This window comes from Toxotes jaculatrix, chromosome 14 (genome assembly GCF_017976425.1).
Source record: "Toxotes jaculatrix isolate fToxJac2 chromosome 14, fToxJac2.pri, whole genome shotgun sequence".
Taxonomy (NCBI): domain Eukaryota; kingdom Metazoa; phylum Chordata; class Actinopteri; family Toxotidae; genus Toxotes; species Toxotes jaculatrix.
In genome coordinates, this window is record NC_054407.1 from 19397194 (window position 1) to 19422858 (window position 25665).

The window sequence follows — 25665 nt, forward strand, 5'->3', positions numbered from 1 at the left end:
ATGGGTTAAGATTTACACTTTCCTGGGACTTGATAGGATATTTGATTATTACAAATGACTATGAACACTTTGGCTGGAGTTTAAATTTCTGGCTTTCAACACTTGTGCTCTTGATTTGAGAATCCAGATTCTCGGGCTATGAAAGGAACTAAAAGCAACATTTGTGTTTGTTCAGTGTTTTTTCTTTGTGATGTGATTTCAAAATAAATGTTTATGTTGAATCCCCTCACTAAGAATCTTGCTGATTTGCTTTTACTTGGAAAATATGAAGGCTCTATGGACCTTTCCCAGAGCTTGTCAATGTTGAAAGCCCCTGGTTGCAGATAGAGGCCAATTAAAACCACATACCTTAAAGGATTATGCTTCAATCAGTTCTGTTAGAATGTGACGCAGAAAACCTGTCAGCTTCCATTTGTGAAAACAATCACTCTATCCATTGCACCACAGAGCCTCGTCAGTTTTATCATCACCATTAGTGTCGTGACATGCTTTTGACACCACCTTAGTCATTTCTTGATCTGAGTCACTGCATTTTACATTTTTCATGCTCATAAAATGTTAACAGCGATGAAAATATGAACTATTGCCTTGACATGGAGAAGTGGCAGCCCACTGCTTTTAAGACTGATGTTGTGAGCTGAGATGTCTTTTCTGGCCAGCAGTAGTTTATTTCATACATCACCGAGACAAGCACCATTTACCTGGACATTTACTGAGGCAGTTCAATTCAAGAGGGGCGCTCAAGGTCAGAACATGGGCATCGTTACCCAAGTAATGAGTCATTGTTCCCTCTGGTCATCTCTCTATACTACCTTGCAACATTAAACCACCACCAACACCACACTGTCCACTATGTTTAACACAGGGATGGAACAGAGTGAGGAGCAGATACATAGAAATAAAAATTATAGAGACAAGAGGGCAGAAACAGAAGTAACAGAAGGGGGAAGAGACATTAAAGACTGACGGCAACAATATTTCTCCGTCACACCTCTCCCTCTGGCCTCAGCATCGTCTGCATCATTATTTATCCATACAGGTCAGACCTGCACACAGCTGACTAACTCTGTCTCTCTCTTACACACACACACACACACACACACACACACACACACACACACACACACACACACACACACACACACACACACACACACACACACACACACAAAGTCTATGCAATTATTCAAGACATAACAGTGAGAATAAGATGATTATAGCAGTGTGAAACAATAAGGACCACAACTATACTTTTCATTCTACCACTCTTGTATGTGTGTGTGTGTGTCTCTCTCTCTCACACACTCATTGAGGAATGGTTGAGCTGACTTTGGGCCTATATGTAAGTCTCAGTGGGGAGACCTCTGGAGCGGGGGCGTGAGAACTGCCACAAACAAAGAGCAGGGCTGTTACAGCGTGACAGAATTACAGAGTGACTCGAGACTCATGACTGCAAAAGTGCTAAAGTCCGACTCGGCTGGTGTGAAAACATGCCTTAGCAGCTCCACGCAGGTGAGCGACAGGCCATACCATACAGTGACAGCCCCAACTCCAAACATCTGCTCAGGTCAAGTAAAAGAGAGAGGGACCGTTTGTCACCAAATCTGAGAACAGGTCCAGTATGACAAGCAGTCAATTTATATACAACCTGACTTTTCAATACAAAGTTGGGTTTGACAACCACAAAGACTCAGAAAGAGCATTAACTGCCAGAGAAGTTAATTTTGACACTTCACAAGTGTTTCTATGCAAAAAGAAATCCCATGAAGGGATTTCTTGAAGTGGTGTTACATAAGCAGTTGGCAATAGTGACACAAAATTAACACAGATGTACTGAATTAGATTAAAAACCACAAGCAATTGATGCAGACACTATAGCGCACTTCTGAAACTTGGTATGTCCCTTTATACACTACAGCCTTTCTCTAAGCATAATGAAAACACGTGTAAAGCTGCGGCAGTATGACTGTCATAATCCATATTTTGCAGGATTGGCATAACAAAATAAAGAGCCAGTATATGAAATAATCATAATTAATTCTCGACCTTCCTTTGCTCGGCTAAAACCTATAATCCAGATCGACTTAGTGGTATAATGACTTCACCATTCTTACTGCCTCTTTGGATGGGGGTGTTCAATGTATTATGACAACTTTGTGTGGATGCAAAGTCACATGTACTTTAAATCATCGGGTGGGGGGGGGGCTTTTCTTTTGGAATGAAAAATAGGATGTTTTTGCTCATGAAGTTGTTGCATGTTTTTCCTCAGCTTTATTTTTCTTTACACACACACACACATCTGGAGAGCTACCTTTTCCTGGTTGCTTTCTCCAGATTTTATCATCTGGTCCAAGATTCGAAACAGCAACATTCTGACGTGACACCGACTACTCAAACCTTCAGGCTACCAACGGCCCATTAAGGAGGAGGATCATTAGTCTCCGTCTGTTTGGTGCTGCCCCAGTGTTTTCTTGTGTTGTGCTGCTGATATGAACTTGATGTATCACTAGGCTACAAACAATAGTCTAAAAATAGAGCCCAACTGACGACAATGCTCCGCGAGGGTGTGTGATTGTGTGTGTGTGTTTGTACTGAGTGTGTTTCTGTCGGTGAATATGCATGAATGTGTGTATGTGCATGTATGTACACACTCTAAGTTGTCCAGCACATCCTCAGGGTTCGGAATGAGCAGATTCAAGGAGTTATTTTGATTAAATATGATGTGTGGTTTTGTTCTTTACCAGCCACTGGAGCTGCATTAACACACTGGAAGGTTATCAAAAAATTTACAAAAAATATATTTCTTGGCTTTGTTAGTCTTTTAAATTTTTTTTTGCTCTGGTAAATCTTAAGTCATTATATTTTTTAGTGTATTCTGGGTGTCTGAATCTGTCTCTTTCCTGCTGTGAGGGTTGCAGTTTCCCCTTTGTAGGACTAATAAAGGTGTATCTTATCTTATCTCAATGTATGCTAATGAACACTTAATTAAACACTATGACTGTCAACTAGACTGCATCAAATGTACTGTAAACTGTATGCCTAACTTCTATTATTATTTAAAAAATCATATTACGGCAACAAATTGCTATCAGCTTATAAGGTTATCATTATCAGTTCTGGCAGGTTGCTTACTCCCAACACATACAAAATAACCTGGCATCATTGTATTGGAGTCCTGGTTTCAGAAATAAATATCTGTCTCTCTTTGTCTTGCCAAAGGTTCCACAAAGACTTCAGCTTCACCAGCCACTCGTTTACTTTGGCTGTCTGCCATTTCACTCTGAGCAGGTAGCGTAGAACTGGCTTGCTTGAGCTTGTAGGCTGAGAGCAGCTGCCCACAGTTTTTTATGAATCTTCATTGTTTTGGTTTGTCAGGCCAAAACAATGAGCTTAAAGTGGCTCATCTCTGTGTAGAGGTGCAGGCTCAGGTGATGATTATCATAGAGAACACTGCTTAATGCGGCTTTAAATAGGTTTGTAGTATGAAAAGGAAATAGCAACCATTGTGAAAATGTAACCTTTCATTTCATAGTAAATTTAAATATTGTATAAAACCTGCACCTGCACATGTGGTTCAAGCCAAAAACACTGACCGGTTTAAGGTCTGGCGGTAGTTAAAGGTCTGGTTCCCACCCCATGCTGAAGGTGCCTGCAGTGAATGTGTAGTAGTAAAGCCCTGTAAATAAAAGCGTGCATCCTACAGCATGTGTCTGTGTGGTACTTGACTCAGAGGTTAGCAGCTAGACCACTGAGCACAGGATAACAGAGGGAAGGCGACTTCATGCAAAGCACGTCTGCTGGTGAAAGCAGCTGCTCACTGTTGAGTAAGACTGTTGTCTGTCTTTTTATTCCACTTACTGACGGAATCCGAACTTCGCATCCTATTTTGCCCCCCAACACTAACACCGTGATTAATCTCATCTCATTCATGTGCGCTGCGTGTCACGTTAGCGTTGTTTGTTTGCGCAGGCAACAGCATTCCTCACGACACGGTGCAAAGGAGGGTTAGAAAGAAAAGCTTTCTTTGCGCAGGAGAAAAGTCCCTTCGGGAAGATTACGCAAGCCCAGCCTATGATATCATCAAATCAGCGAGGACAGAGAAAAAAGGAAGGGTGGGTGTAAGAAAGATGGGATTCAAACAGGGGATGGAACTGCTGTATTTGAATGAGAGGGGATCTGCTTTAATGCCAGTGTAATGGCTATGGACAGCCTTAATCCTCCCGCTGGCTAGCTCTGGAGCTTCTTTCTTGAAAGTTTCTAATGAAATCAACTCCTGCAGAGACTAGCACCCACATGACAAAATTACAATCAATTAAAGAAAACATTCACACTTGCAGCTCAGTGATATGTAAGGCTGAGCAGGGAGAGGTGCAGAACTTCTGTCCACATAAATCACATACACTAACTCTATGGGTGAGAGGATGATGGAGGTCCAAGGATGTCAAAACTAGCCTGCAGGCATGGAGGATAGCCCTGTATGTGGAAAACACTCTAAAAACTGTTTAAAGGTTCATGTGGAGGATTTTTCTTAAAGTTCTCAGGATAGGCAGTTCATCGCTGACTTATAAACTTTTATTTAAGTCACATTTTAGCCATCAGCCATTAAGGGACTCACTGAGAGAGGAAGTAGGATTATAGCCAATAAATGGCAAATATTTCTCACAATATAACTAGACTGCACGTCATACATTTGCCGAATTGCTGAACTGTTGCTGAATCTTTTAGCTTAGTTTTACATTTAGGTATATCTGCTGATCCAAGGCACTACCAATGCCAGGAATCCTTAGAATTATCAAATGTTTATGTGTGTATTATGATGGGAAACACAAAACACAAAATATCGGAATGAAAATTTTAAAGCTTTAAAACCAGCATAAGCAGTAAAGCAAGAAGGGGTTAAGGAAATGTGTGAGAGAGAAGGCAAGATGGAGAGGGAAACTGAGCGAAAAAAATAGACTTATCTTACCTTCAAGCACTGTAAGCTTGGCACTGGTGTTGATCTCGCCAGCACTGTTGGTGGCTGTGCACTCGTAAATGGCTTCATCTCTGTGTGTGCGCAGTGGCTGGATCCGCAGTACGGAGCCCGAGCCGTCATCAAACTCAATCACCTGGGAGAACCAGAGCAAAGCAAAAGGGCAGGAATGTTATTTTTAGGGGCCTCTTTTCCATGGATATCACTTTAATGCAATTTATAAATAACATCAAATTTTACTGTCCGATTACAGTTTTCCTGAGAAAATACTGAACATTTGTTGGTTTTGCAGCTTTATCAGTTTCTGAAAAGCTTATTTTCATGTCCTTCGGCAAAATGTAATTTTTCAGAAGTAGAATATAAATCTGTCGTTCAGTCGTGATGTTAAGAGTGAACGATAACGTGAAATCAAATCCAAAAACACTGATGCACAGCAGAACCACAACAAGGATTATATCAAGGGAGCATAAACCAATAGTCCCCTCAGCTACCATGGCTACATTATGTTACAGAGGCAACGCTGGTCAGAAACAGGGCAAGTTACAATACAGCAAGTAATACATCAAGGGGATGTGTGGCCAGAGATGGTGGAGCTGAGGAACTGAAGGGGAAGGACGAGGGTGTGAGAAGACTTAGAGATGAAGCGGACTGCATAAATCAAGATGGAAGGAGATTAAAGAGAAGGGAAGCCTGTCTGGTCTTGCTTGGAGAAGGGAAGAGATGGTGTGATGCTCAGCAACAGGGCAACCGATTGTATGTGCTGTGAGAGAGTATACTTTGTGTAAATGTTGCAAGCGTGCATGCATGTGTGGATTTATGTGTGTACACGTGGCTGTGTATGGAAATGTTCAGAGATTTGAAAGTCACACGTGTGCTCACCTCAAAGCGCTGGGAGCTGACTTTCTTGCCTTTCTTCATCCAGGTGATTCTGGGTTTGGGCTCCCCGGTGGCCTGGCACACAAACGATGCGACTCCCCCTGAGATACCCGTTTGGTCCTCTGGGGATTTGACGAAACTTGGCAAGCCTGAGGAGGAGGGAGCAAAGGGGGCAGAGGGAAATGGAGAAGGAGGGAAAGAAGTCAGTGACAGGGAAAGAGGGAGAGAGGCAAGGAGCAGAAGGGAGGGGGAGAGGTGAAGGTGATGTTAGTGCCTGTGCCAGTCACGTCAGCATGGAAAATTTGGTTTTAATGCCCTCTAAGCCACAAATTTGCTTTTGGATTGTTAAATAACCTGATTAACTCCCAAAGTTTCTAATTTACAAGCATCTTGCTGACATTTTGGGGAAGAATGTGAGTTTATCTGATTATTTCCCATTAACTAATGGGTTTAACAAAGTCCCTCATGTTCAATTCATATGACTGCAACTTCATTGTTTCTTAGCGACAAACTTTGCCCTGTTTCAAATGGTGTGAAAACAAAAGTAAGACATTCAGCATGAGACAGTTCCAGTCAGACACACAAAGAAGGGATGTTTCTCCCATGACTGAGCTGAAGATGTGCAAAACAACAAGACCTGTGTGGATTTTTTTCATTGTTGGCTTTGTGTATAGTAACGGCAATACATATAGATAACTAGCTAGCATGTCCTAAAATCCAAACAAGTCTTCTACTGTGTTTTGATTCTGTAATCTCTTTGAACATTCCTAAATAATGTGTGTTCATAACAACACAGCGGACTACCTTACAGAACACCTCTAACCGTGGTTCCCGTGTTTACTTTCAGGGTGTTTTTACCGAGCACCACACCCATCAACATTGTTCGTTGGACAATGGAGAGCTTGTTTCTGCGACAGCCCGTCTGAACTGACAGGATGCTACAACGAGCACACCTTTGCACCATGCTATGGCAGCCATGCTTTAAGCATTATGTTTATTTACAGCCTCAGATGTGCATAACACGAGTCTGGCTTCAACAACATAACTCGCTGTCCCTATTACCAGCTTTGTCAGCTTCTGTTTCATCTCCAGAGTCATTAAAGAGGGAGGTGGGGAACACCTAAACCACAGTGATGGCGAAGAGACCGCTCCGTGGAGACGCACACAAACGGGTGAATCATGATGCTGTGTACACAGAGGAGACGCAAGCCTTCCCTCACTGAGCACACGCTGGGGAAAATCCAGCAATGGCTGCCACCCTTCTTTTCTTTTTTATGTGTTCTATTATAACGTTGCTGGGAGGAGGTGGGGTGTGGGGGTCAATATCTAGTTAGCATAACATTGTACCAGGTTCTGATATGGATGAGACCTTTAGTGAGCACATTCTTCGGGTCTACCTGTTATATCATCACCCTCTGCCCTCACTTGGCTACAGAAAGAGCTGCGGTGCTGACTGTCCTTGCTCGAGGACACCTCTGCAGACGAGCTTTCTTCAAGAAACATAACAGTGTACAACTGGAATTTGCACCTCGCGTGCGTGTGCCTCCACTGACCACTCAAGTTGCAGTTGGGCGTCACATGTGATCTCAAATGACAAGACAGATAACAGCAGGGATGCACTGAGAGATACCATCTCATCACAGCTTTAAAAAGTAAAGCGCAAGTTTCCATCTGATATAATTTATTCTTAAAGTAAACTGTTTTATGACAGGAAGTCGCTGTCACATAATTGTCAAATCAGCGAAACGGAAGCTAATATGGTCTTTTAAAGCCAGTCATGATTCGCAAACAATAACAATTAAAAATACCATAAACTCCACAGCATTTTACGGAACAGTGCTAAGTTCAAATGTATTGCACTGCAGTGTAGTGTGTGACTAGGCATATGTGCGTGCTTGGTGATGCGCCGTAATCAAACACATCCATCCATCCATCTGTGACCTGTGACCCCTTCACAGTACCTAATCCCACCTGACATATGAATGATATTTTCCTCCTGGTTCTCCACGGGACAAGATTTAGACTCCAAAAGCACAGTAATAAATCCTTTTCTACAGCTTGTGAATGTGGCTGTGGCACACATGCCGGCAGCAGCGGTGCTAATGATTCAAACCTGATAAGCTCTTAAGAGTGTGTGCCTGAGCATGCATCAGTGCGTGCATGGGTGGTGAGTTGGAATCCTCGAGACCTGATTATCACCGTTCTGACTTCAAAGAGTTCCTGCTAACATCTGTCCATAACAGTTGCCTTTAAGTTGATGTGAGGGCTTTTCACTGTGTTGCTAAGAGGGAGGATCACGCAGCATTAAACAGTTCTCAGCACATGCTTCAAATTAAAAGATGTAAGCTTGTGCACTGCCACAAACATTTAAGCGAGGAACCACTGGATGTTAGAAATCATAAGGATTTTTAGGGATAAGTGAAGGAAAAGGGTAAACTGGCCCTCGCTGAGATTTTCCCATAATAATCCTCTTAAACAAGCTTCCCCTGAATTTCGATAGTTGACCTGTGACTCTAAGGCGAAACTTTGGCAAATTCTGAGAAGTCCATTGTTAATCCAGGACTCACCAAGCATTCAGTCACAGAATCTCCAAAGGGTTCCAAACCCCTGACTTATGGACAGGGTTAATAGTGGTCCTAACACACACCAAAGAAGGGGCAGAGGCTTTTATTTTTGGACTGAGACTCTGCAGCGCTCCTCCATCACTGTGCCACCGCTGGCGGGTGAGGATATTGAACTGTTCGGTTTGTCAGTTCTTTTCTTAGAGAGACAAAATCCAGACTCGACCCTTTTTTCTCTGCCTGTGTCCCATTTTCCTGGCTGTCAGGCAGTTGTCACATGAAAACAATGGCAGGGACGAGGTGGAAAACACATAAGCCTACCTATGCAAATCCTTCTCTCTGCCAGTGACTGCAAGCTTTGAGCTGCACTCTCTCTAAGCTTTGATACATCGCATTCAAAACTCCTATCTTGACACACAAAGCTTTAACGCATGCTCCTTTCTCGCTGGAAATGCGTAGAACGAGTTGCACTAACTATCAGGCCCAGTATTGGTTGCAAGTTGCCGGGGTTTCAGAGTTGAGGTTATCAACTCTTGGCCTTACTCTAATTACAGCAACTAACATGTCAAAATTTAAACTTGGCTGTCTTAGTCAAAATCTAAGCAGACACACATATCTGGATTACAAGTCAGTCATTCAAACTACTGGATTTAATTGCCAAATTAATGCACCAGAAAGATCAAAAAAAGTGATCCACATGCAAAAGAGTGTTTCTGTACACAACTGCACGGCTGGTCCTTGAGAAAAAAAAAAACACACATTTTCTGTTACTAGCGCAAAAAAAGGCTTTCATGTTACAACTAATGAATGGAATAAGAGAATTAATCAAAGCAAAAAACATTACACACCAGTGAAAACCTTAAATTTTTCTCCTCTTATTTTGTGGGACTAACAAGGTGTTTCTTGTACGCCACACACCCTGACAGAAACTGATTATCAAACAAATCATAGTGTTATTAGGGAAATTAATGCAAACCCATTTAACGCCTAATGTTTTAAAACTTAACACAAAGTAGTGCTAGGTTAATCTAGCAGTACTTGTTAGAAGTAATTCATAATATTCTGCATTTGTGCTGTAGTGTGTGCGTGAAACAGGTGTATTCTCACATATCACAAATATGCATATATGGGTGCCCTTTTGACGTGAAATTTAAATTTGACCCACAGAGCGGGCTATTGACAAATCTGCATAGATTGTGGTTTAGACAGCACAGAGGGAGCCTGGAGGCTGCTGATTGCTCTGTGTGTGGGGGATTAAACAGCTTCTCTCAGTTAACCTAATGCCTTCAGCAGTATCTGTAGGGTTTGGGGTCATTAAAGAGATGAAACTCCAGTGTTGCTACAGAAGTTTTATTAGTTAGTAGCCAGACCTCAGGGGACAGATGATCAGGAGCAACTGTCAATGCACAGTAAACAGTAAATGACTTTGTCAAGGACACACAAGAAAATGGGCTGAAGAATAAACTAATGAATATGGGTCATATTTTAGGACAAGAACAGAGGCGAGCTTTTAATAGACCGGATAAAATAGAAAAAGGATTTACAAAAACATACATACAATGGAGTGCAAAAGTCTGGGGCCACTTTCCCATTCAAGTGGTCACACACACACTGACACACAAAGCGCTGTATGATATTTTTCTAAGTAGCTATACAGTTTTTCTTTTTTCCTTGTCGGGGGCCTCAGAGCATGGCTCGTAATAAATGCAGAGACAGCAGGGAGACTCATGCAAATGGCTCTTGTGTGGCTAACAATTAGTGTATTCCCAAGCCTGCTAGAGTGCCCAATGAGAGCTACTCTGTAGTGTAGAGTATCAGGGATCGATACGCACGCGGCAGAGAGAAAACCATTAATTCTTATTAATAATGGATTAGCAAGTTATCATTTTCATGAGGCAACACTTAGTGGGAATTTGTCTGATGGCATCAGCACTGGTTGTTTTAATGGAACACTTCCATTAAGGACTTTTCTGGCCATTAGCAGGCAACTTGTTTGCAATTAATTCCATATAAAGCTGCCTCCCCTGCAAGTTATTTACCCTGCTGAAGTCAACTGCACTTCAGGCTGTTTGTTTAAACCAATAAACATAATGTTTGCTATCTGCACTTCTGTTTTACAGCTGAACACCAAGGAGCATTGCGTTATTTGTTTTCCAAATGACACATGTACACTGCACATTACAATTTATGTGGAGGGACCTTAGGACTGAATAATATGAAAATTATCCCTCCTTGGTCCATGTGTTTCAGGGTCAAGATGATTTATTTTTATTATCCAGTTTTTAAATTTTAATCTTCCAAATCTGTCAAATTGAGATCACATTATACAGAATTATAAAGAGCGATGCGATTGTCATTGCACCATTCACAGCACAGTCGTCCATCAGCTTTCACTTACTCTTGCTGCAGCAATCACACCATACCGTTGCCCTTGCTGTGAACTAGCTAAACATATATATTGTATGGAGAGTGAGACACAGTATGGTTGTTTTTATGGCGAACATATCTTCAGCCTAAATTTTGTGTGACACAAAGCTTCAGGGTCTAATATTGTCGCCTCCTAACACGAACATCCTGGTTTCAAATCCAACCAAGACCGGTATGGGTGGAGCTGGCTCATTCTTCCCCATGTTTGTACAGGTTTTTTCTGGATTGTCTAGTTTCTGTGCACTATCCTCTCCCACTCATTAACAGTCAGTTCACACTGCATTCACTTATGATGACACAGAAACCAAAGAAATGCTTTTGAAACTGATAGTGTAGTGTCCGAAGATTGATGGAGCTTTATAAGCTTTATCACAAGTTCAGAGAAATCACAAGAGAAATGTGATTCATCATCACTGAGATACCGTACTTAAAACAAAATGTCTAAACCTATAGAAGAAAAAGGGAAAAAGAAAAACATCAAACTTTCAATAACCAGTAGACCACGAAGACGGGCTTTCTATCAGGCCTTCAAGCCTTCTGTGAATTATTCAAGACAGTGGAGAAGAACAAGAACTCTAAGTGCAATTACCCTTCACTCCTCTCTTCCCAGTGTGAGCAACATTAATGTAATGGCTTTCATCTTCTCAAGCCGATTATGAAAGAGGGAGGAATCTCTCAAGTCTGCTCTCTCTCTCTCTCTCTCTCTCTCTCTCTCTCTCTCTCTCTCTTCTCGTCTGTCAGTCAGTACATGACATTTGGGTGAAACAGAAGAAAAGAAAACCACAATGTGCCTTGGTGACCAGTGCCTGGAAGTGGGCATTTACAGCAACTGTTTAAAAAACATAGGAGAATAAACACTTCATTGTGTGCTTTTAGATGGTGAGGATGTGGGTGTTCCTGGTATCACACGATTGGGAGTCTGAGGTTTTATATTACCTGTGGTATTTAAACTGGCGCCCAAACTAGATCTAGACAAAGATGACTCACTAACTGTGGCTTCTTTAAACTCACCTCATTCCTTAAGGGAAAGTGCTAACAGACATTAGATAAAGGCAGACACTGCACTATGTTTTCTTTGTTATACCTTCTTAAGTGAAACTACTTTTGTTGTACAATTGTGTAGGGAAAAATATACAACTCCATGCTGTTTTAAAACTATGGTTAGAAAATGAGGGCAAACCATAGTATGTGTTTGACAGTTTCGTTTTCTCAATGCTAACACCCATAATTGCTTGCAGGTTGGAGACTTACCATATCATTAACTGAAAGCAACTGATGTATAGTCTGAAACACAATGCGGACAATGCAAATGTAAAATGCAAAACCATTCCCGGTCTCCAGTGAACAAGCTCTTTATGAGGCATGTGGCCCTAACCTACAAGACAAGCCAGCTAATGTGTCGGCCGAACTGCACAGCTCATCTGCATAACCCCGGGCTACATCACCTCCAATGTTCATTTAGTTCACTTGATGAAATGTTCTCATTTACACTGTCATGAAACTAAGTGTTTTTCCATTTTGAAATCGTGAAGGACGACTGACTGCTGCATTTGAAGGCATGTGTGGGCGGGTAGCAGAGTGTCAACCTGGGGACACTCGCACGCAAAAACAAAACACGGAGAGGGAAAAAGTACATTTTGAATGCAGCTTGAATATTTAATAAAGCAAATAGTGTGAGACCTTTGTAATGGAAATCCAAACCACTCTGTAAAGTTGCTGTGGGAGTAAGAGAGAAGATCTAAGCAACTGATGGGTGGCTTTGTTAATGGTGCTGGGTAAAGTCCAATGGTCACCTTGGCTCAGACCTTCTCATCAATAGACCCATGAAGGGAAAATGTTAAGTGATCCCGGGAGGGGGTGGGTTAGGGGCTCAGCTGCTGAGATGGCACCCAGCTTCTTCGGAGATCCCAATTTAGGGTTAGCTCATCATCCATCACCACACACCCCCTTGTGACCCCACTAACCTCATTAATTTGCCTCCCCTAGATTAGCCCTTCCTCAGAGACCACAAAGAACCCCTACCATTGTTCTCATCTTCTCAACCACATGGCCCAGAGGTCTTAAGTAATTCAACTCTCTGCTAGCCAGAATTGAGGGGGAAATTAAATTATGTTACTGTAGGGACATGGAACAACAAAGAAATTCTGGCTTTACGGGCACCAGCAGGCTCTTTGTTGCTTCCCTTATGATTTAGCATCTTTGGAAAGTTAAGGTGACCATTTACCCATGAAATAGATCCCACTCGAGATCTGACTCTGTTTTATTCTGCTCCATGTCCACAGGCTGTTTGGGCTGAGTTAAATGCCTGTAAATGTACCTTAGAGGATACTCCAAAAGTAAACAATACATGGGTGTGTGGTGATGTGGCTATGAGCTATTCAATTATGTCCTGTTTAATGGCAGTGATCTTGAATTTCTCCAGTCTCAGCACAGTCCAATCAATGATCAGGATGTGACGAAACACCTGTATGGGCATCCTTTAATGCTTCTAATACTTCCCACATAATATCTGTCACATCGATTTTTCCAAATCTATGTTAATACCAGATTATTCCAATTCATATAACCTAAGATTAGGTGAGAATGTATTAAGAAATAAGTTATAAAGGACAGTAAGAAATTGAAATGTCTTTTGTCAATAAAGCCGTCACTATGAACACAGACTTAAAATGTCTTTCTCGATCTGCCCTTTTCTGGAAGGACACTGGCGGTTCTTGTCATCCTGTGGCATCGCCGAATCCGGGACACAGCAGAGGGTTTGGGTGACTGCCTCTGGCCCTGCTACTGAGCTCCCTAATTAAACTATTAATCTCACATCATTAACCTCTGATGACCCTCTCCTCCCTCCATTCTGACATTGCTGCACTGCCTTATGAACACAACTTCCCATCGAATCTCTCCAGCCTCTAAACTGCATTCCTCCGACGCTTTATCTTGCAGATGTTTTTCTCACATATATTGCTTTCTCCCACCTCTTTCACAGAGCACATTTTCTATTGTTTAGCTTTCTCTGCACCTCAGCCTCTCCCTGTCTGTCTGTATGATGTGTGTGGACCACAGCTGTGTGTTAACTGCATTACTCTCCAAGTGGCTCTCCAAGGCGGATATGGTTACTTTTAATTAAAAAAGAATCAATTTCTATCCCTGTCAGTTTTTGAACTGGGTGACCATATGGACACTTAAAAGTACAATCCAATTTCCAGCCCCCCCCCCCCCCCCGCCCCCGTCTGGCCACCCCTTTCCAAACCAGTTTAGCACTTCCATCACATCAGTCCAGAGAAGTAGGTTTAGAAATTGCCAAATCAATCTAAGGACCTTGGTTCATGTAGTAGTAGTACATGACGGTTTAGGTGCATTTCAGAGGTGTTTCAAGCACTTTTTTGTTCTCAAAATTCTCTTTAGATATGTTAGATTACCAGCTATTGGGGGATAATTCTGACTAAAGCCATGTATATTTTGCATAGCAGCCCCATGGGATACCTCTTGGTGGTCTAACAATTGGACAATAAAAGAACACAATGGCTAAGAAACTGCCAATAGAACTAAGAAACTGCAATTAACCTATTGCTGGTACATAAGGGAATACTAATAAGACACTAAAAGCCTGTCGCATGAGACAGTGGTTTGATATAAAAAGTCACTTTAAACTTAAAGAGGCGTCAGTGGTGTTACCACACCTCGCATGAAAAGCCACCCAAGATTATAACATGAGAGGCACAGAGGAGACACATACATCAAAAGCTTATTAAAGCCATTGAAATAACTCACAATGACAGCACTACAAAAAGATAACCATTACATTTAAGTGCTGGGCATGTGTGACTTTGAGGCTGACCTTGTGAGCCGGTGGCCTATTGTGTACAAGGAGGCTGTATGGAGAGCTGGTTGATTAGGCTGAGCTCCCTGGGGATCGATGGGACGTCTGCGATCAGCACTTGGACACTGTATTGTGTGCCTACTCAATGACGTTATAAGATGAATGATGTCACCGAGCTATAACACTGATAGTGCTGGTGGTGTGCTTACTGTATTTGTGCTCCTAAATCATGATGAATTGTGCCATCGTGAGTGTTATGCCAAACCAACCACAGGACAACAACCTCTGAAATGTAGCCATCCTAAATCAGCAAAACAATGCACTGTGAGCGGAATAAACTATAGGTTTTTTAATGTAAGGAGATGGCCAAGCTCCACGGCTGTCACTGTCTCACGCGTGTGCCATCTGTGCTTGCTTTGCTTGCTTAACTTTTTCAACGGGGAGACAAGGACACCAGACTGAACCCATGTAATCAGAAAATTGAATGGCACCCCGCCTATAATATCTGTCTGGTGTCTGCCCTGTAATACAGGAAATCCAAACCAGGACTATCAAGTCCACATAAGTAAGTTGCATACAAATTACAGGCACCACATGCACACAACCCTGCCATTAGTGGTAGGTGTTATTTTTGCCCCCCAACTGTCTTATTTTAATTCTATGTCTGTTTGCTTTACAGACATAGACTGCTTTTGGTAATAGCAGGTCTGGGACTTTTCCCATGTGTGCTTTCATTAAGCTACAACTATAGGCTAACCTTGGACCAAAGCCAGGCTTTTCTGTATGTTATTATTTGTTTTATGTTCTTTTTTAGCTGAAATTATTTTTTTTCTGTCCCTTATTCATGTATCAGTGTTTTGGTTTAATGATAACATTAAAATAAAATTGCCTGTGCTAGCTTGTCACAGCACAGTATCTTTGTCTGTTAATTAAAACGCTTGGTTCTGTGTTTTCATGTGTAAATGATATGATTACTGAAATTAGTGACCAGGCCAGTCTTGCTCTCAGAGAAAGAGGGGGAGAGCGCAAAAAGACTAGATTTACAACAATAAAGATACTGTAGAACACTGTCCACATGAATCCATTGTTTATAGAATTAACAAGGTAAAACACAATTCATTTTTTGTCCAGCAGCCTGTGTCTAGCTGTGTGTGCATCTTTAAATCTGACAAATGGAGTGTATATGCAACATGCCCATAAAATGCTGTAAATACAGCCATGACATGGCAACAATATGTTCTTATAAAACTTTAAATAACTTCAGCAATCCTGCATATTTGCTTAATATCTGCCTTTGCATATGGGCATCTGCACAATATAGATTAAAAACGGCACAATAGCAGCACAGCTTAATAAGCAAGGTCCCATCCAAACTCTGCACTGGGCATCTGACAGACTCAGCACATTTAAATAATATCTTGGCACCTTCAACGCACCTGACATTACCATTTTTATTTATTTTTTTGACGATCTTTAAAAAGCAAATGCAGTTGAATCAATTTTGTTCATCCCCTTGGTGGCAATTAAAATGAGGGCATAGAAGAGAATGGGTACACAACATATCATGACAATAAACATAGAGCACAACAACTCAATGAATTACTGACAATACTTCATCAAGAAAAGTATTATGCCAATTATTTACAGACCAAAAACTGTCTTACGGTTATTTAATTTATTTTGTTTAAGATAATTAATGATATTTTATTGAATTCTTCAGTGATTGTTAGTATTCTGAGTTTGCTTTAAAACATTGGAGGGATCTGACATATTGTAATACACTACAATAGTTTTTGGGTGTACATGAAAAGCATCACCAGTGGACTCGAATCAAATACATGTCACCGTGTTTGAAGTCTAGGGATGAATTCAGTGCAACGTGGGGAACATTTTTTAGTCTTACTTGACCACTGCTGCTCCAGTCAAGGTCTGATTTGGTCTGATCACATTACAAGCACAGCAAGAGCAGTCTTGCCAAACCACACGAAAAAAGACAGGAGTGCAAAACATTTCCGTAAGGTCAAGTTCACACTTATACTGTGCAAAACTCTAGACACTCCGCAAGAGACAAAGATGATAACACAGGGCTGAGTGAGAGAAGGCAAAGGGTATAGAAAAACAAATCCTATTGGAGCCATGTATGAAAGGACAGGGCAGTTGGCGTGGTAGGGCGGGGGAATGGGAGGGGTTGGGGTATAATTGAATTACAGTGACCCTATGACAGCACTATAGGTGAGGTCATGTGTTGAATTAATTCTGTCCTTGACCCCGTCTTTGGCAGGGCAGTACCTCTTGACTGCCCCCGAGACCCAAAGGCGCAGCGATGGTGACACATCTTTCTGAGCGCCTTCTTCCAGCCAAAAGCGTCATTCAGATTGACAGCCAAGAACAGAGGCTGATGGAGCTTCACCGCTTGCACTGTACGCGTATTTTTAGTGCAGATGCTAAAGCTTTCTATACTTGGGGACATGCATTAGATGAGGTGCTATTTTTGTTCGCTGGAATCCACGAAAGGCACCCTACGTAAATAGAATCTATATTCTCTTTTATATAAAGCTATGTGCTGCGTAGCAAGAAAGCTTGTTCTCTGTGAATTCTCTGTGGATTAAATTCAACTTGTCATTCCCTTTAAAAGAGGAACGAGTGCGTAGTGTGCATTTGTTCAGCTGATCACTAGATAAGGCAATAAACCTGGAATTATTCTCAAAGAATTTGACTTTTAAGCTCCCACTGTCTGTAATTTTCTCTAAATGTGAATGAGGGGCTGAAATGCTCTTACTATCAAAATACTTTTGAGGCTTCACGTGAAGAAAGAGGTTACTTACTGTCTGCCACAGAGGAGAACACCACGCAGCTGAGAAGAAGCAGGAACAGCAACGCCCCTCTGGGCAGGAGGGGCACTGCCAGGTGAATATTAGGCACCATGTTCCAAGTTGGCACTGCTCCCTCCTCAGTCCCCTGCTAGACGCGTCCCACTCTGACAGGATCAAAGACTAACACCTGGGAGAGCAAACACATGCAGAACAGGAGTACAGAAACATTAGTATTCAAACTCACCATACATTTGCATATATTTGAATGAGCGTAATGACACAGTAAAGCAAAAATATCAAAAGCAAGTCGCAGAGCAGAAGCAAAGGAAACTGAAATTTTGTATACTTGTAAGAAAACAACAGCACACAACACTGGGGATCTTTGGTCGCGATCAACAAGGCACCCACTAACCACAACAAAATCCTGCTCGGGGCAGAGGAAAATACAAGTGAAGCGAATGTAACACGCAAACTACATCAGCGGAAGAGTTAGGAAACAAATGCAGTACAGTGCTACAAAGAGAAATGATGGGACAAAGTAAGAGGAACAAAGGGGAAGTCAGGACGCAAGATTAAGCTCCTCAGCCGTTCTCTCACAATGAGGATCAGTTCAAAACCCAGAGGACCTCCTAAACACTGCTCCCTAAGGACCACCGCCCACTTAAAGGTCCCCATTAAGAAATTGAAACTGTGTCTTCCAGATGGGCTCAAATCAACAAAGTGCCATGATCTCATTTAATGACAACATGTATGCATGCATAAACATTTAAGATACAACACAGCCCAGGGAGGACGCGATTGGACGACAAAGAAGCAGCAGGTGTAGCACAAATTAGCCATAATTGGCCAAGCTATTAAACAGAAAGCACTGTTCTATCGTTTTAAGTAGTAGGTGGAGACACAAAAACAAGGGCTGTCCCTCAAAGTAATCTGCACAAGCACTGACTCTTTGTCTTTTTAGGAATTAGATTAAGTTTAGGAAATGACTAAGCCAACTGATAAGAATTAGATATATGACCTTAAGTTTGTTATAGCCTGCAGTTTCAACGTCTAATGCTATTATAAACAAAGTAACTGTGTATCCCCATAAATTGAGCTAACTAAATTTCTTATCCCTACTCTTTCGCCCGTGGCCATCTGTGATGAGTAATCATAACACTGTAAAGCAGACCACAATATGGTAAGGATAGATATCTCTTTTTTGATGGAATTAAAGCAGTATCTCCAGAGGACTTCAGAAAAAAAAAAAAAAGAACTAAAATGAGAAAAGTTTGAAAAGTTTTAAAGTAAGCCTACTTTTGTCTTCAAGGGCTCCCTGACAATGATTCTGTACAAAGCTTTTAAAAGCGGCCTATTGGAATGCAATTGAAAACTTTCTCGGCTCGTCCGTTCAGTGCCCAGTTTATAGTGGTGACCGAACAATGCTGATTGCTGATATTTGTGAAAAGAGAAAGGGAGACGCTCACAATGTGGAATATCTTGGGGCTTGCTGGGTGGCCGGTCAGCTTTAGTCTATTCAGTTCAGCTAAATAAGTTAGAGTGTCAGGAACACAATGCCTCCAGTATCTTGTAGGGAAAAAAAAAAAACTTTCCAGTCTTAAGCCTGTGGAGGTGTTGAGCAGCCCATTACTCATGAGGCTTTTTCAATGCATGTGGAAACACTGAAAAAAACACACACACTGGGCACCTCTTCAACCACCTTCTTTGTGAAACAAGACCAAAGGAAACACTCCTAAGGTAGAGTTCTTAGCAAAGCAAAATTTTAAGAGTTTCCTTTTCTTCATTTGAGCTCTGCTTTAACCTCTGCTGACAAGTCACTTGGCAAAGGAACAGGCAGGCATGGCTGAGTAAAATTATGTGTGGAATGCCTCACCTGGGCACAGTTGCAGACAGGTATCATTGACGGATAGCTCTTCATTAGTGTTTGTCACTTACAAGAATGTGCCTCTGGGCTATAGCAAGTCTACTAAACCAATTTCCGATGCAATGCACCTTGCAGCTAAGGAATTTATTTGCAGCCAAACATCATCTGTTGTCAGTGAAAGTTCAAGCTGTGATTGTATCAGTCTGTATTATTGTCTTCCCTGCATGTAGGTTTTTGAAATTTACCCACAAGTGCAGTTAAAATAATTTAAAACCTCTGGGAAAAAAAAAGCTTCCCTCTGTGTCTTAACCTTCACTTGTAACGAGAATGCAGGTCATTGTTGGTGTGTTAATCTGCAGCAGTCTGTAAAAGAAAAAGAATGCACAAATGCACTGCTCAGGGTGCCAAGAAACTGGATCACACCCCCACTCTGCAACCAGAATTAAAGACATTTAGGCCCCATTTTTATTTCAAGTTAATACCCCAAGTTAGCTTTGCAAAATGAGCGTAACTCATATCAAGTTTGTTGGCTGACAAATTTGTTTTGACACTCATTTCTATGTACGCCAGCGTAGCGTTGGTTCATGTCGGTGGATAGAGAAAGCGAGTGAGGCTGATAGAGTTGGCTACTCGCCGTGCTCCAAACCCTTGGCGGTGGAGGGATATCTTTCACAGCAGATGCCAGAGAGAGGCAGATGCTTTTCATCTTCAATGAGACAAATTCCTAGAGCGAGGTTTATTCTTTATTTATTTAGCTACTTATTTATCCCAGTGCAGCTTGGTGCCTCCCAGCTGCACACAAATGCTGTGGGACAACACTTGCCACCGTGTGCGTTTGTGTTGCGACGGCGGTGCCGGTGAGAAAAGGACAGGGCATCAACGTGGAAATGGTGCAGTGCGATCCAAAATCTGAGCATGTGGCTCAGAACACAGGAAGACATTGTTTGCCACTATGTGGGAGAGCAAGAGAAAAACAGTAAGAACATGTAGGGGTGGATGTCTGCCCTTGTGAGATTGTATGTGAATCCTTGTGTGTGTATGTGTGAGTGAGAGAGAAAAGTGTGCGAGAGAAAGAAAAAGTTAGCACTGCATAATTATGGCTGAAATGATCATTCAGATTATTTCACCAGAAACTGAGATTCTAATTAATAATCAAATTAATTAGTCCGGATGAATTCAGGAGCTAAATTGTTTTACTACCACAGAGGATGATCTAAATTAATGCAGTTTGAAATTGCAGTGCACAAACTAAACTAATATTTCATAAATCAGTATGCCACAATATATAGCAAAGATCCACATATTTTCAAAACTGTGAACGGCAGAATTATGACAGTTAGTACAGGTTAAACAAGTTTATGAAGAACAGAATTGTTGATATACTCTATTTATGCAAACACAGTTAGCTGACTAACCCAGACAGGGTGCCAATATAGGAAAATAATAAGGCAAAGTCAAAGATTTGTTAGATCCTTCCACCTCATTATCGCTTACAACATGAACATGTTATTGAAGAAACACATGGGAGGCTGGGTTTAATAAATTCAAGCCTGAAGCTTCCTAGGCTGGTTAGCTGCTGTTAAGGAACAGCCATTCACAACAGCACCACTGAATTCATTACTTTGAATTACTTCACAAAATTTGAGATGAAGGTGGTGATTCAGAGGTCTGCAACCAGACGAAACACAATTTATGGTGCAGCACTGGGTTTTCTGTCCAATTTGTCAAGATGTCAGGATCATATATCGTCTGTACACAGAGAGGATCCTGTGGTGGCAGCATTTTATCTAAACACAAAGACACCATGAAAGAGAAGAGAAGGTTACTGAATTGATACAGAAGAAGAAATAACCCTAAATGGCCAGCCACTCATGAGGGCATCCACTCTCTAAGTCCTTTAGAAAAGAGATGAGTGTCGGGGGAGTTCCCTGTATTTCAGAGCGTGACATATACAGTATATACACTGTATAATAGGCAGAAGACTAAGAGGTTTAGTGGAGTAATTAAGAAGGGAACAATGGAACGTGAACATCTCAAACGGTAAACTGTAGAGGACAAAAGAGTTTCTGTGTGAGTTCAACGGGGAGGGGAATTTAAGGAAAAATACACACCTACCCTGTTTGCTTGTTTGCCACCCACAGGTGCCTGTCATTCAACTTATTATCCCCTGTGTGTGTGTGTGTGTTTGTGTGTGGCAAGGGAGTGGCCACCCATACAGAAGTGGCAGTGTACAAACAGACAATGCAAGACATAGCTACGCAGAGAGTGCGCAGAGGCTGCGTAAACACTACTATTACACTAACTACAGGTAGCATCTCTGCTCTCCATCGTTTCCATCCCTCCTACTCATGTTCCCTCTCTTTCTCCGTCTCTGTTTAATGGGTCATCCTGAGCGTGGGGAGGTGGGACAGCTGAGATATATGGCTAGCAGTGTGGGAAGCTAATCATGGACATCTCTGGAGGTGATAAACCCAGAACGGAGCGGTTTGTGTTGGCGCAGCCTGCAACGGCTCCATAAACACAGTTACAAGCTGAATTTCGACAGCAGTGTTTTGGCCCTTGATTAGTTTTCCATGCCCTAGAAGGCTAACCCTCACAAGTCTGTGTTCCTTTTTTATACCTCAGCGGTGAACGCACACCACAAGACCCCAGGAGAATTACTGCAAGCCGGTGGGCCACATATTGCAAAATGAAAGTGTAAAGTAACCAAATTAGGTTTTCACTCCAACTCTGAAAGCCTTGCTGTATCCACAGACTTGATGGTGCATGTCTTTTTTTACAGGGCTACACTGAAATTCGCCTAACAAAGGGTAATGTCCTGTGACCTATGGAGCTCTACAGTATTTCTGTTTACAAGCTGATTCCACAGAGTTAATTGTTAACGCTTTATTGCCTTGGAGAAGACTGAGAGACTGAAAAACACCCATAACAGTCGAGTGCACTTCCTTAAGTTGAGCAACAGAACGTAGGGAGCACTGATTACAGTGACCTACAATAAAAGCACTCAGGTAACAACTCAGATGAGTAAAGTGTCTGCCAGTGTGGATGACTCAAAGGAATCCATCAGGCAGATAATTTAGGACACATCAATAATATAAAGTATAATAATGCAACAGCCATGTGAAATATATGCAGTCATTTACAACATATGACACAGAGCCACGATGACGCATTGTGACGCAATGTGGGACACGTGAGGGTTGAACTTATTGCACCACACGCCTGATAATGTCCTGACACAGGCACTAACTTGCCTCTCAACAGAATGCAAAGACCACTGCATATTGGCTTCACCCATATGATACACTGTCGATTGGCATTTAGTCTGGTTGAGTGAACATTTAACAAAACTCGAGCACCTCCATAAAATTGCCACTGAAGTGGGGATTTACAATCACCTCTGGGGGGCTACCAATCTTTTCAGCTGCAAATCAATCTGGGAATGAAAGGTGATATGTATTACACTGATATGTATTACACAGAGTAGAAGAGACATACCAGAGTGCCACTTCCATTTGAATTTATTGGAGAGTGATTATTGGCATTGTCAAGCTGCGGAGCAAGGAGAAAATGGCTTGCAGTACAAAGTGCTGGGCAAAGGGCCGGCAATAAATCAAAAAGCAGGCTCAATGTAAAACAGACATTCATCAAATAAAAGCAATGCTGTGTATACCTGGACCAATCGACTGTATGAAACAGCTCTCTGTAAAGTGGAACCAAACCTGGGAGCCATATCAATGGAATATAAACCAGTTCATCTTAAGCATACTTTAATTAGATGGCTTGGGTATGGAAAACTCATATTTCTTACAAATTTCATCCTGTTTTCTGACATACCAACAGAATTACTTTGACACTTCCGCTTCTTATTGTAGGTATTAACATTATTTTATTATTTAGCTTCTAAATCCTCACAGTTTATCTCTTTCTGTCGTTTGTTGTTTATCTGTGTTGACTGTTTTAGGAAGTGGTACAAAAATACAAAACCTTTTTGTTATTATTCGGGCCAATTTGTAATTCCTGGGGCTTATATAAAACTAACAGAGAGCGATAAAATATCAAAGCTTTGTATTCAGTTCAGGGTCTCTAAAAGCCAATTGCCTTTCCCGAGTACAAAGATAGAAAAAAGTTTTAATATCTGTGTTTGTTTGCGTTTTAGAGAGTTATACACATGAATTACTGCATAATTAAGAATGATTCTGTGCCATGGCCAAACATTAAGTTAGCAATATAAACCGAGACGCATTCTCAACAGCAGATGTGCATATATATCAAAAGGAAATTCACACTGTCAAGCGAGAAAGATGAGCTAAGACGTCACCACTTGACGGTTTGCTTGTGGACAGATGGTGCCATAAAATGACTAGGCAGGCAGCACAGAAGGCACGGGCTCCCCCCCTCACACCACGCAGAGGACTTCAATCCCCCCCAACACCCTCACCACCTCCTCGGCAAAAAGCCCCGTCTCCACCAGTAAAAGACAAACAGGGTGAAGGCATGTGAGCAGAACGACTGGCAAATACAGAGCTCCATAGATCAATAGCTGGCCAAACACAGGCTGTTGTCTGGGCTCAGCTCAATCCATGGCTCTATCATAGGTGGATTTTTAGCAAGAAGGAGAAAGAGCTGAAATATTTAAAAAAAAAAAAAGTTAAGCATTGGAGATCTACAATAGAGCATGGGAAGATATGGAACACAATACAAACTGAAAACACGCTGCATAAGCATGTTCTCTCAATAGCGTTGCCCAACTTGGACAGAAACCGTCCCTTTATCTTTAGCTTTAAGTGTATTCATGTTCCACAGGTGGCACAGAGGTGAGAATAGTCAGCCTTACTTTGTATAAGAGGGTTGGTGGGGCTTTAGAGGGCTTCATACTCTTCAGCAGGTGTCTACACTGTTCTAAATCAATTACTTCTAGTCAGTCAGTGCTTAGGGTGGGGGGGTATTGTAAATCAGCTTGGTGTCAGGCCAGATTAGTGACTGTAACGGCCTGGGAGTGAAGCGCTTTGGCCAGCAGGGACCCTCCAGAGGCCGTCACGTGAAAGAAGCTGTGGCCTCAGTGCGCAGTGACAGAGCAGCAACTCTGGTAATTGTTTGCCACAATACTCTGCACTAGGGTTGGGCTCTTTCGGGGTGTACATTGTGCGGCTAGTAGACAATTCCCTATACCCTTTCCATTACTTTAATATGTCTAGGCATTGCAGAAAATAATGCAAATCAGTGAGCAGGCTGCTTCAAGGCATTACTGGATGTGCAGGATTTCTTCATCATTCTGAGAACTCAACAAGTGAGATTTTCCTTATTCTCTCTACTTTGTACACAAGTATTTCTACAGAAATTGGGGTTTGCCTATTCATACCTTCAAAATTTAAATTGGCTGTGAATAAAATAGCCAGAGCACTACCACTGGCTATTAATCAAAAAAAAAAGAAAAAAGATCAGTCACCCGTTTATGGGCACAAGGGTGGATGGCCTGCTTGTACTATAATCTGGAAAGCAGCTCATTATCTCTCTTTTATGAAAATGTGCTTCTGAGGAACTGTTCTATCAGCAATGATATTCACTTAGGACATGCAACCACTAAACACAGAAGCACATGTGACTGTAGTCTACAGTCACTTTATGAGAATGAATTCTTCATACCATACTGGATGGTTTTGGCCTTGTTTGTCTTCAGTCAGAGCTGAAATACGAGGATGAAATGGTATATTGACACAGTGGTTTTATTATTTCACCTTACAGCAGTGCACATAAAAGATACAGGGAAAACAATCCTCTGTGGTCCAAGGTACAGAAGAACAAACCCAGTGTTGACACAGGGAAGGGTTAGACTAACTCAGAGAGGGCTGGGAAAAGCACCTCCAGTATAATCATGCATTTGTGGTGGGAAACAGAAACACTGTGCCCGATGGTGTCTGAGGCAAAGCATAAGGCTCTATTTAAATGTGTTTGGAGGAATTAAAAGGCACACACAAACACATGCTATGCTGAGGCCTACCTTGAAACAAAAAAAACTATGTGCTCCGCAAAGAAAAGCAAAGACTGGTCTACCTGAAACAGTTAAGTCCTAACAGATTTAACAAGGGTTAGTTGCCATTGCAAATGTGGAAAAAGAAGATCCCCAAGGTCCTAATCCAACTGCCTTTCTGCCTTCTATTCCAGGCAGCTATCCTCTCAGTCCTTGTCTTGTGAGAAAAGGCGAGATTCTAATAAGCCGTTCTGTCTTTCTGTCAGTCTCTGTTTCTCTCCATCCCCCTATTTCCTCCTTTCTCTCTCTCTCTCTCTCTCTCTCTCTCTCTCTCTCTCTCTCTCTCTCTGGCCATGTCTCCTTC

The 25665-nt window shown here is 41.8% G+C and overlaps 1 protein-coding gene across 3 annotated transcripts in view; it reads right to left on the minus strand.

The window, feature by feature from the left end:
- LOC121193612 (receptor-type tyrosine-protein phosphatase F) overlaps positions 1–25665 on the minus strand; it is a 157770-nt gene that overhangs the window by 86642 nt on the left and 45463 nt on the right. For all 3 annotated transcript variants that reach the window (XM_041056006.1, XM_041056008.1, XM_041056005.1), the window contains exons 2-4: positions 17479–17653; positions 5852–5997; positions 4967–5108 (exon numbers count right to left, since the gene is read on the minus strand). In XM_041056006.1, coding sequence (XP_040911940.1) covers positions 4967–5108; positions 5852–5997; positions 17479–17578 — 388 coding nt within the window. In that variant the 5' untranslated portion in view covers positions 17579–17653. The remainder of the gene's footprint in view (positions 1–4966; positions 5109–5851; positions 5998–17478; positions 17654–25665) is intronic.